Below are 12,132 nucleotides of genomic sequence, written 5' to 3'. Positions count from 1 at the left end.
TCCGCTTGTTTGGGAGCAGGATGGGACCTGACCAGCAATAACCTGGGGATGCAGGATGTGCCCCCCCGGCTCTCGGGGTGCTGGCGGGGGCGGTGCACGTCCCTCAGCACCCACTGTCCCCGGGGCTTGGTGGCTTTGGTTGTGCATGCACAGACAAATTAACCTTTTACCCTTTCCAGAGAGAGAAGATCTATATCTATATATATATATCAGCAGAGATATATATATATTCTATATTTGTATAGAGAGAGAGAGAGAGAGATTATAGAGAGATTTGTTTTATCTGGAGCCATTCCCGCCCGGCCGGGGCGAGAGGGAGGATGGAAATGGCAGCGCTTCGCCCCCGCCCCGCTCGCGCCGTGCCCCCCGCCCCAGGTGGGCACCGGGGGGCACCAGCACCCCAAAGCAATCAATAAATCCAATAAACCCGTGTGCCACTCGCTGAGAACTGCCCGGAGGCGCTGGCCTTTGCTTCCTGCCCCGGCCTTGGGGGGAAGCATTTGGAGGTGGAGAGGGTTCTGGGATGGACACTGGGCTTGTTACACGTGTCTTTAATAGAAACCGCCGGCGGTGGGGTGGAGCCCCGTACAAAAGCTGGCTGCAGGAATCGGGGATTGCATAGACCGAGGTGTGGGGGACCCCCCACCCCCAAATAGTCGCCTTTTAGAAAACAAAAAGCGTCTCTGAATAAAACTCTCCTGGTACAATAAATACTCTGGTGCTGCAGAGCTGGGGACCCTGCACCCACCTGCCCTGTTTGGGATGGCCCCGCGCTGGGACACTCCCGGGTTCAGGGCCACCGCTTTGGGACGAGCCCAGGTCTGAAACCCCCAGCTAGGGATGGTCCTGGTCTGGAACGCTTCTGGATCAGGATGTGGGGTCCCCCGGGTCAGGCAGCAGCCCCCATGTCAGGGTTCCATTTGGGACCCTCTGGGTCAGGATGCCCTGGTTTGCTTTTCCCCCGGCTCAGAAGTCCCTGGGTTGGGAGCCCCAGATCGGGATGTTCCTGGTCTGGGATCGCTGGTTCAGGCACCCTTGCGGAGGGACAGCCCCAGCGGGGAGCTCCCCGATGGTTCAGGACGTGCACTCCGGCTGCTGGGGGGTGACGCCCCCCATCCATGGCTCAGAAGCTGGACTCAGGCACGGCCGAGGGGCGCAGGGGCCCGGGGGGCTGCCGGCCCCGCTGCAGGGTGGCCCCAGGGGGACCCCGGGCGGCCAGCGGAGGTCCCCCCGCGCCCCTGCCCAGCGAGGCGGATCTGCGCAGGCCCCCCTCGGGCCGGGGGGGGAGGCTGGCCGAGCTCCGCGACCGCCCCAGCGCCGAGGGGCCGGGGGGGCGGCGGCCCGGGGGGACACCCGCGTCCCCCTGCGGCACCGCGGCCCCGGGGCTGCCAGGGCCCGGGGGCGGCCGGCGCGGGGTCCCCTCGGCGCTGGCGGCCCGGCGGAGCCGTCGGGGGGCTCGGGGGGGGCCCGGCTCCCCCAGTCCCGGGGCTGCGGCGGGGGCGGTCCGGACGCTGAGGCTGCGGCCGTGCAGCCCCTGCAGACCCCGCACCGGCGGCCGCGCCTCGAACCCGCCTGCGGGGGAACCTCGGTCAGGGCGGGCGGGGGGCGCGGGGGGCACCGGGGGCTGAGCATCCTGAGCCTCACCGTTCTCCGGGGCGGCGACAGAGCCCGAGGGGTCGGGGTCGGCGCAGGGCTCGGAGGCGGCCAGGCGGAACACCCAGTGCCCCGCGGCGGCGGCGGAGCCTGCGGGGAGCGGCAGGCGTGGGCCGGGGCTGGGTTGGGGGTGTGCACACCCGTAGGGGTCGTGCAGCAGCGCCGCGTGCACAGGTGTGCAGGGGGCAGAGGCAGGTGTGTGCACACAGGTGCGGCTCACGGGGCTGTGCCCCGCGGCAGTGTCGGGGTGCGGTGGGCAGGGACTGGGGGCTCACCCGTGCCGGAGCCGGCGGCGCGGCGGCGCTGGTAGAAGAGGATGTAGGCGCTGCGGGTGCTCACCTCGGCCTCGCGCACCCCCTCCACACGGCTGTCGTCGTAGCTGTACCAGCGCCCGTCCAGGGCGTTGCAGCAGAACGCTGGGGGCGAGGGGCAGGAGCTGAGGGGGGCCGGGGCTCTGTCCCGGGGTGCCCCAAGCCCTGGGGAGCAGGGGGGACCAGGAGCCGCGTGGTGCAGGGACACACTGGGGCAGTGGGGTGGTGCTGGGGGCCACATGCGGTGCCCTGCCTGCCCTGGGGTGGCTGCAATGCCATCCCGCATGTCCCCTGCACCCCGGCTCCCTCTGCCCTGCCCCATGGCACCCCCACGGCACGCCCCTGTCCCCGGTGTCCCCGCTCACCGGTGTAGTGGCCGCCCTGCATGCTGCCGTGGTGGTTGCAGACGGCGTACAGGTCGTACAGGTGGTCGCGGGGGCAGGCGGGGGGCGGGCGCAGGGGGGGCTGCCAGGGCGCCCAGCGCCCCAGGAGCTGCCCCCCGGGCTGGCCCCGCTGCGCCACGTGCGGGGCCATGTCCAGCCCCCGCAGCGGGAACCTCACCAGCGTGGTGAGCTTGTGCCGCTGCTCGGCCACCTGCCGGAAGCGCTTCAGGTGGATGATGAGGATGTCGGGCAGCGTCCACAGGCTGAGCTTCACCGTGCCCTGCTGGGGCACCTTGCAGTGCGGGCAGCGCCAGGCATCGTCCGGAGCCAGCTGGGGACACCACGTCACGGCCACCTCCCTCCCTGTCACCCCCTGCCACCTCCGCAGGCACCAACAGCCCCTGTGCCGGGGTGGGCAGTGCCCGGGGGTGCCCGTACCTGCTCCTCCTTGGTGTAGAGCTGGAAGCACTCATCCAGGGTGCAGCTGTGCTGCTGCCCGTGCGCTTGCTGCTGCCGCCGCACGCTCTCGGCGTCCTGCACCGCCTCCTCCTGGATGCTCCCGAACAGCCTGGGGGGGACTTGTCACCAGGGGGGTGACGCGTGTGCCAGGGTGTCCCCCCAGCCCCGGCACAGGCCACTCACCGCTCTTTGGTGCTCGTGTCCCACTCCACCGTCAGCCTCACGTGGGGAGGGCCCCCGGCCCCGCTCAGCTGTAGGGCCCTGAGGGGAGGACAGGGTGAGATGTCCCCAGAGCCCCCGTCCCCATGGGGATGCCTCCGTGGTGGCAGGCAGGGACAGCCACCACCTCCCACAGTGGGAATGCTGGGCCAGGGGCCCAGTGCTGGGGGAGCAGAGTGACCACCACTGTGGCTACCCAAGGTGTCACCACTGCCACCCATGGGGACACTGGCCAGCCACAGGAACACCTTTTGCCACCCATGGTGACAACATGGCCATACACAGGGACACTGTGCCCACTCATGGTGATGGCACTGGCCACCCCCAAGGGTTGAGGGGACATTCTGGGGACAGTCCTGTCCCTGCAGCTCCTTACCTGTCGATGGCAGGGTGGCAGAGAGGACGGGGATCCTGAGGGGACAGGTAGGTGCAGGGGGCCGAGCCCCCAGCCAGGCGGATCCGGAAAAGGGCTCCCGAGCCCTGTGAGGGAGAGGGGCCTGTGGGGTCACCAGGGGACAGGGATCCCCTTCCCAGCAGCTGCACCTGGGCAAGCCAGGCTTGTGGACATGGGGCAACGACAGCCCCCAAAATCTGCTGGCTTTGAGGGGCCAGGGTTGCTCCCTGGGCTCACCTGTGGCCGGACCTCTCCCCGCAGGACCCCCCTCAGCTGGGCCAGGATATTCTGCTGGAGCTGCTCCCAGGAGACGCCGCGCTCCTCCCGCAGCACCAGCGGCGGCCCGAACCTGGGGACGAGCAGCAGGGACATGTGGCTGGGTGCCACACGGGTGGTGAGTGCATAGGGCAGGGCAGGGCTGGGTGACAGACAGGTGACAGGCTGGTGACAGGCGGGTGACAGGTACCTGGCGAGCTGCGGCCCCGTGCCCGCCGTGTTGCAGAGCAGCAGCAGGATGCGGCCGCCAGGCGCACGGTGCAGGCAGTCGGAGGAGCGGGCGGTGCTGGGCAGCAGGCGTGGCCCCTCTGGCCGTGGTGCTGCGGGGGATGCAGGGAGGCTGCGGGGACACCCTGCGGGATGAGGGGCTGTCGTTAGCGCTGGGTTAATTAGTGCTGCGGCCCTGCCTGCCAACATCCTTCGCACCAACCACAGCACAGAATGCCTGCTCCCACCAATCCCTGCTAAAGAGATCCATTTCCCACCAATCCCAGCAGCGACTGCCTCCCCAGTTCTGACAGGGTGCAGTGGCCTCTGACCAATCACAGCAGTGACTGTCCCACCAATCCCAATGAAGGGATCCACTGCCCCACCAATCCCAGTGAGGGATCCACACTCTCTCACCAATCACAGCAGGGGATCCACCCCCTCCCACCAATCACAGTGAGGGATCCACTCCCTCCTGCCGATCCCAGCGAGGGATTAATTTCCTTACACCAATCAGAGCAAGGGATCAACTCCCCCCCCCGCCCAGTGCCAATCCCAGCACAGTCCTGGCTCTCTCAGCCAATCAGCGCAGGGCGGGCCGGCAGCCGCAGCCAATCAGAGCAGGGAGCGGTACCTGCGCGGCGGGCGGGCGGCGGCTGGAAGGCGTAGACCGGCCCGGCCGCCCCAGCCGCCGCCAGTGCCTCGGGGTCGGCCAGCGAGCGCAGGAAGCCCCGCGGGGACAGCTCGGCCAGGATCACCTGTGGCACGGGACGGTCCCTCAGCACCCGTGGGGTCCCTCAATGCCCCGCCCTGCCTCGCCCCGCCCCGCCCTGCCCCACCCTGCCCTGCCTCGCCCTACCCCGCCCTGCCTCACCCTACCCCGCCCTGCCTCACCCTGCCTCGCCCTGCCCCACCCTGCCCCACCCTGCCCTGCCTCGCCCTACCCCGCCCTGCCTCACCCTGCCCCGCCCCGTTACCTGCTCCGGGGAGACGCGGCCCTCCCGCGCCACCATCTCCCGCAGGTCGGCCACGGTGCCCAGCAGCGGCACGGCCAGCCCCACCCGCACGAAGCGCCAGCGCTCGCACTGCAGCACCAGCGTGACATTCAGAGCCCTGGGGACACGGCGGGGACACGGCTCAGCACCGCTGGGGATACCCGTGCCCCCACGGCAGCTCCCGATGGACACAGCTCCTGTGGCTGTCACCCGTCCCCGGTGCTGCCACCACCTCCTGTGGTCGTTATTTACCCCAAAATTGCTGTGGTTGGAGCTGCCGTCCCGCCGCGGGGTGGGTGTGGGGCTCACCTGGTCTGGCGCAGTGGGATGGGCAGAGAGATGCACAGGAAGGGGTCGAAGGTGTTGCTCTGCTTCAGGCAGTGAGGGCACGTCAGGGAGGACCTGGGAACGGATGGGCAGCGTCACGGAGCGGGCACGGTGCCCACCTGGCGGCTGCAGCGCCCTGGCACCAGTGCTGGTCCCAAATCCATCTTCCCGGGTGGCACATCTCGGTACCACTCCCTGGGTATCCCACAGGGCTCAGGTGGCCCCAGATCGCCGGGATCCGCATGAGCTCCTGGCAGAGCGGGGCCCCCAGACTGTCCTGCCTGCCCAGCCCGGGGGCTGCTCACTCTGAACACAGACAGGGGTTCCCGCAGTGCCCGGGAAGCCGGAGTGAAGTGCCAGCACTGGGAGTCACCCACTCAGTCCTCAGTGTGGCCTCCAAGCCCTCCCGAGGGCTGGCAGAGCCCGGGGCAGCTCCTGGAGGTTTTGGGGTGACCCCAGGGACAACATCCCGGGGCACTGGGGGGAACAGGGCCATAGTCTGTGGGAGGAGCAGAGATGGACAGCAGGAGGACATCTGCCTGTGACTGACCCCAGGGTGGCCCTGGGGAGGCACTGCTGGTCCCCTGCCCACCCTGGCACCAACAGCCACCTACTTCTGGTTCTTCTTAATTCTGGTTTGGGGATTTTTGGGGGTCTTTTTGTGGGGTTCTCTTTTGTTTGTTTTTTTTTGGTTTGTTTGTTTGTTTTTTGGGGGGTGGATTGTTTGTTTTTGGTTTGGATTTTTTTAAATTTTTTTTTCCCCCGCCTTTTTGTTCGACTAAAAAGGGAAAAAAGAAATTAAAATCCAAACCAAAATCCTGAGTCCTCGTTATTTGTCACCTTGAAGAGCCACTAAGCTCCCTGGGAAACAGCCACACAAATTAATAAATCCTTTAGCGCACAGACGGCTCTGGCACGTGGAACAGGGATAATTAAAGTGCCTTTTTTCATATATAGGGTGAGGGATTAATTGAGAGAGGAGGAGGGGCTTGTGTTGCCAGATGTGTCCCCTGCTGCCTGCAGTGCCATGGCTTGGGGACCGGGTGTCCCAGGCAGATGAATGTCTGGGGTGTTCCACAGAGGGTCTGGGGCAGTCCTGGGTCCTGTGACAGAAGCACAGCATGCTTTGGGCTCTGAGGGACCCTCAAAGAGCAGCGTGTGCAGCCCCCCTGCCATGGGCAGGGACACTGCCACTGCTCCAGGTCACTGAGAGCCCTGTCCAGCCTGGCCTTGGGCACATTCACGTGCTTGTAGGGGAAGGAGCTCCCCAGGCTGGGGTGGGTGGGATGGAGGAAGGGATGGAGGGAGGGAGGGAGGGATGGAGATCCTCTGCATTTCATCCCTTCCCCGGGCTCACAGTGCCCACCCAGGGCTCACAGAAGGGGAAAGCCCCCTGTGGGCAGGATCCGTTCCCCCACTGACCTGTACTGGGCCTGGAAGTGGCTCTGCACGAAGCTCTGCGCACGGGGGGGCTGGGTGCCTGGGGGGGACCTGCTGGCACCGCCGCTCCCGTCCTTGCCAGGCTGCAGGGGCAAGAGACAAGTGGTGAGGGAGGTGACAGGGTGAGGAACATGTCCTTCAGGGTGTCAGGGACACATCCTAGTGAGCCAGGCCCAGCTTTGGTGTCCCTGTGGCACGAGGATGGGCCGAAGGTGGTGCCAGAGTGTCTCCGGCCCTCTTGGCCTGCCTGGCACTGCTGTGCCCCCCAGGCTGCCCACACACCTGCTCCAGGGGAACTGCAGGGGCCTGGGGCAGCGTATGTGTCCGTGTGTCTGTGTCCGTGCGTCTGTGTCTGTGTCCATGTGTGTCCGTGTGTCCATGTCTGTGTCCATGTGTCTGTGCATCCATGTGTGTGTCCATGTGTCTCTATGTGTGTCCATGTGCCTGTGTCCGTGTGCGTCCGTGTCTGTGTCCATGTGTGTCCGTGTGTCCGTGTCTGTGTCCGTGTGTCCGGGATGAGCTCCTGGGGCGGATGTGCACATTCCTGTGCGTGCCCCCGCCCCAGGGAAGCGCGGCTGGCTGCGAATTCACCGTGGGCACATCCTCCGCCCCCGGGAGGAGCTGACAGCCCCGCCTGGCGCGGTGCCCTCCCGGGCAGGTGGCTGCCCAGCACCGGCCGTGTCCCTGCGTGTTCCCCCGGCATCTGCCCCGGCAGCGAGCCCGGGCACGGCTCCCCTGCACCGAGCCCAGGTACAGCACCCGGCAAACCCTGGCAGGACACCCGGTGTGCCAAACGCGGCACAGCGAGCCCCCCGAGGCACTCAGCCCCCCACCCTGCCCTGGCACGGTGCCTCGCTGACAGGTGAGATGTCCCCCAGGGACCCCCAGAGCAGCCGGGTCTCCTGTTCCACTCCTTTGGGGACAGAGCCACTGGAATGTGGCCGTGTGACACAGCCAAACCTGCCCGCTCAGGGGACATGTCCCCGCCTGTCCCTGCCCTGGGACCTGCCAGGAGCCCCCGTGCCGACACTGGGGACAGGAGCTTCACCCCTGGAGCCTAATGGCAGAAGAGATGCTGCAGAAAGGAGTGTCAGTAAAAAACCCTGGGATGTTTTGGGGTAAGACAGCGACTTTCTGGTGTCTCCATGAGTAAGATTGAAAATCACTGAGGATGTTGGCCGGGAGGTGGATTTTCCTCAATGCCATCTGCTGGCACCAGGTCCTGCTGAGCCTGACGTGTCCTTACGGCCTGCCTGGCACTGGGGTCCATCTGGTGTGGCTGAGAGGGGACCTGGATGGTGTCTGTGCCTTACAGGGCCCCCAGAATTCCCCAAAAATCCAAAGGGACACCTCCTCCTCCAGCCCTCCTGGCAGCCAAGCCTTGGGTCCCCAGTTTGGTCCCTCCTCCTACCCCACAGCCCTCCTGGAGGAGGCAGGAGGACTCAGGAGGACGCAGGGAGGACCAGCACCAGGGCCAGGGCAATGCCCGAGCGCAGATGGATTGAAGAAGACTTAATTACTCATTTTGCCAGCAGCAAAGCCGCCGAGCTGTAATTACAGCGGGCTTAGCCGGAGGCAGGGAGGGACGGGGGGGCCTCATCTCCTCCTTGCCAAGGAGCAGGATGCCCCCAGAGCCGGGGTGCTCGGCTGGACGGGCTCCTGCCGACACCCCGCACTGTCCCAGCGCCCCAAGCCCTGCCCAGCCCCGCAGCACTCGGCTCCCTCCATCCTTCCACCAAACCACAGCATCCCCATCCCCGCCGGGGCGGGGCCCGGCTCCATCCCAGTGCCTCGCAGCACATCCCGGTGTCCCTGGTCCCAGACCGGCCCGAGCCTCCCCCCGAGCCGGGGCGTGCAGGGACACCCACCTGCGCGGGGCCGCGGCCGTGCTGCGCGGGGGAGGCGGCGCCCAGGTCCTCGTGCATTCGCTCCAGCAGCCAGAGCAGGAACTCGAGCGCGTCGTGCTGAGCGTTGCCCCGGAACTGCGAGCTGTGCTTGGAGACGATGTTCTGCAAGGCACGGGCGGGGCGGGCGCAGATGAACGGGCTCTTCCTCAGCACCCACCCCAAAACCATCCCTGCTCCGTCCCTGCCCTCGTCCTGCCTCTGCAGGGACATCCTGGCCACCGCGGGCCAGCAGAGCAGTGGGGACACCGAGCACACAGAGCTGGGACAGAGGCTCTGTGGTGTCCCAGCAGCCAGGAGGGGACACAGGAAGGACCGCAATGAAGTCCAGATGGGCGAGTTCAGCCATGGGGACGCCCAGGTGCCACCTGCCCCGTGCACTCCGATGGCATCAACTCAGTGCAGCCCATGCCAGGGCCGGGCTCGGCTTCCCGGGAGCTCCCCCAGGCACTTTGCAAAGTTCAACGGCAGCAGCGGTTTATTGGCAGCACCGAGGAAATGTCACTCGGGCAGGGGACACGTGTCCCTGAGCGTGGGGAGCTGCCATGGCAGGCTGGACATGCCGTGATGGCCCTGTCCCCGGGCACACTGCCATGTGCCCGGCAGGGCTGTGACACCCGCTCAGGGTCAGAGCCTGAGGCCGCTGGGTTTGGCTCCCGGGACAACATCCTGCCCTAGCCACGATCACAGCCAGCACCAGCTCACCCTCACGACGCTGTGGCATGGCCGGGGATGGCAGCTAAGGGGACAGAGGGAGCAACAGGGTGGGGGTGTCTGGCAGCGTCCATGGGGAGGATGAGGCAGGGGAGTGGGTGTTGGGGGCTGGGAAGGGTGTCAGTGGGTCCCGGGGGGCTGGGAAGGGTGTCAGTGGGTCCCGGGGGGCTGGGAAGGGTGTCAGTGGGTCCCGGGGGGCTGGGAAGGGTGTCAGTGGGTCCCGGGGGGCTGGGAAGGTGTCACTGGGTCCCGGGGGGCTGGGAAGGTGTCACTGGGTCCCGGGGGGCTGGGGGGAGCTGTGAGCGGGCTGTGCCGGGCGGTGGGTGCCGTCAGCCGGGTGTGCCGCTGCCAACCGGGGATGCCGCTGGGGGCCGGGGTCACCCGGGGCCGCGGGGCGGGGCCGCTCGGTACCTTGAACTCAGCCGAGAGCTGCGGGGTGTAGTCGCGGGTCCAGAGCGCGCGGACCAGGGCCGCCAGCCGCTGCGTGACCTCTCCGCGGGCGCGGTAGCGGCCCAGCGCCAGGCGCTCGGCCAGCGGCGCCGTGTTGCTCAGGCACTGCACCACGGCGTTCATGAAGCAGGTGTTGCCGTGGTTCCGCAGCCCCTGCGCGCCCGGCGGCCGCTCCCCGCCGCCCGCCTCGCCCCCCGCCGCCGCCGCCGCCGCCGGGGCCGCCCCGCCGAGCCGCCGCCGCGACCCCCCCCCGGAACCCGCCCTCGTCATCCTCGGGGGCGGCGCGGCGCCCCCCGCGCCCCCCCGGCCAGGCGCGCCCAGGTGCGGAGCAGCCGCCCGGCCAGGCTGCCCAGCGAGCGCAGCGCCCGCCGCCGCCGCCCGCCCCCCGCCCGCGGCCGCCCCGCCGGGCTGGCCCCGCCGCCCCCCGCCCGCCGCCGCCGCCCGGGGCCGCCGCCCTGCCCCGGGCCCGGCCCCGCCGCGCTCATGGCCGCGGGCGGCCGCCGCCCTGCCCCGGCCCCCCCGGCCCCATGGCCCCGGGCGGGCGCTGGGCGCTGGGCGCCGCCGGTGCCGGTGCCGGTGCGGGGCCCGGAGGGGCCGGGCGGGAGGTTTTGTGCGCGGCCGGCTCCTCCCCCGGCCGGGCTGGCTCGGGAGAGGGAGACGGGAGGAGGAGGAAGAGGGAGCGGAGCGGAGGAGGAGGGGGGGAGCGGGGAGGTGCCGCTGGCGGCACGGGCGGCCGTGCCCCGCCCGCCCCGGTGTCCCCGGCGTCACCCCGGGCACCGCGGCATCATCCGGCTGCCCCAGCCCTCCGCGCCCGGTATCACCGCGGGTGAGCCGTGCCTCCATCCCAACGCCGCCCCGGAGTGCCCCGGATCATCCTCATCCTCATCCTCACCCGGGCTGAGCCCTCCCCGGCCCCGCGGTGCCATCCCTGCTCCGCCAGCGCTGCCCTGCTGCCCTCAGCATCACCTCAGGGTGTCACAGCGTCACCTCGGGGTGTCACAGCGTCACTGGGAGATGCCCCAGCTCTGCCACCTCTGGGCGCTCTGAGCTGGAATAGCGGCACAATGGTCACCTCTGCAGCCTCCCCACTGAGCTTTGGGGACATAATGACAGTGACAAAACAGGGGGTTCCAACCCGGTGCTGGCAGAGTCCAGAGCCTTTGGCCACCTCCCGCCCACCCCACACTGTTGGGCACCACGCCCTGGTGTCTGTTTGGGGTTAGGGGGATGGAGCGGCGTGACAGAGGAAGGGTCAGGAGCCGCAGGTGTCCCTGGGCTGGGGTGTGAGCTGGGGTGGTGACAGCATGGTGACCTCCCAGGGGAGTGCCAGCCAGCGCTGTGGCGGGCAGGGATCGGGCACAGGGCCGTGTGCTGCCCCTGCAGTGATCTCAGGCTAAATCCACCCCGTGCTGAGCAGATGGAGGGGGATCAGCTGCCCGTGGATCCCCAGGGACGGCTCCACCGCGAGCGGCCCCGGGCTCGGGAGCTGCTTATCCAGAGAGGAGAGAGGATTGAGCCCAGACGAAGTTTCCTCCCGCCCGCAGCTAGCCCTGGTTGGCGCGGGCTGTCCCCCGAGGTCCTGGCTGGGGTCACCCCCTGCCACCCCCCGAGCGAGCAGCCGCCTTGGGGGGACTGCAGCTCTCACCCGGGGCCACCCGGGGCACTCAGCCTTCCCTCCCGGGGAGGTGGGGATGGCGATGGGAGCGGCCCTGCCGCGGGTGGTCCCACCCTGCTGTGCCCGGGGGGCTGCTCCAGGCTGGGGATGCTGCCCCCGGCCTTGCCGAGCCCCACCAGCACCGCGGGGGCTCCCAGCCCCCAGCCTGACTGAGGAAAGCTGCTGCCACTGCCGAGGCTCAGGGAAGTCTGGGCTGAGCTGAAATTCCAGCTACAAACCCCCCCAAGCTCAGAGGTTTGACTGCTGAGCTGTCTCTGCATCCACTGCCCAAGTTCATTTCTCACAATCCTCCTGACCAGAGCTGTGAAATCCATCATTACAAAGCCAGTGGAGAAAATGCTCCTTTGGGAAAGACATTCTGAAAATCAGGGTCCCTTCTGTCCACAGGTGACAATGCACAGAGCAGAGCCCTGCGTGCGCCCTGGGACACCTGGCACGTTCCTGGCCCTGCCCCAGCACCACCCACTGCAAACCCCGCTGCAGACCCCGAGGAGATGGAAACTGGGATCCAGCAGAGCGTTTGTGAGGGTGTGAGGCTTTTCCTCTCCGGATTCTCTGACAAGGGCAGGCTGTGCTGCCTGCAGCGTGGGAAGAATGGGTTTATCTAGAGCAGCTCCCGGCTCACTGAGGAGAAAAGCACTTGTTGTTTCTCTCTGGCCGGTTTTTGGCTGGACACTCGTGCCCGGAGCATCCCGTGTGAGCCAGAGCTGCAGGGAGGGAGAGAG

At 68.0% G+C, this 12,132-nt stretch overlaps 1 protein-coding gene across 1 annotated transcript; it reads right to left on the bottom strand.

Annotated features, from left to right (window-relative positions):
* Positions 1–536: 536 nt before the first annotated feature.
* On the bottom strand, positions 537–10,217 carry USP43 (ubiquitin specific peptidase 43). Its single transcript, XM_066200236.1, is given in 17 exon segments — positions 537–1,572; positions 1,645–1,743; positions 1,929–2,069; positions 2,330–2,678; positions 2,786–2,915; positions 2,990–3,067; positions 3,402–3,505; positions 3,657–3,768; positions 3,886–4,048; positions 4,537–4,660; positions 4,880–5,015; positions 5,207–5,299; positions 6,647–6,747; positions 8,533–8,673; positions 9,694–9,982; positions 9,984–10,036; positions 10,038–10,217. Coding segments are annotated over 17 exon segments (2,742 nt in total). The 3' UTR covers positions 537–1,123.
* Positions 10,218–12,132: the final 1,915 nt, after the last annotated feature.

The sequence above is a fragment of the Chamaea fasciata genome, unplaced genomic scaffold (assembly GCF_029207755.1).
Source record: "Chamaea fasciata isolate MVZ Bird 193981 ecotype frontalis unplaced genomic scaffold, bChaFas1.0.hap1 SCAF_19, whole genome shotgun sequence".
In the NCBI taxonomy this organism is placed as follows: Eukaryota; Metazoa; Chordata; class Aves; order Passeriformes; family Sylviidae; genus Chamaea; species Chamaea fasciata.
Note: the sequence above shows the minus strand (reverse complement) of the source record. Positions and strands in the feature narration are given on the sequence as shown.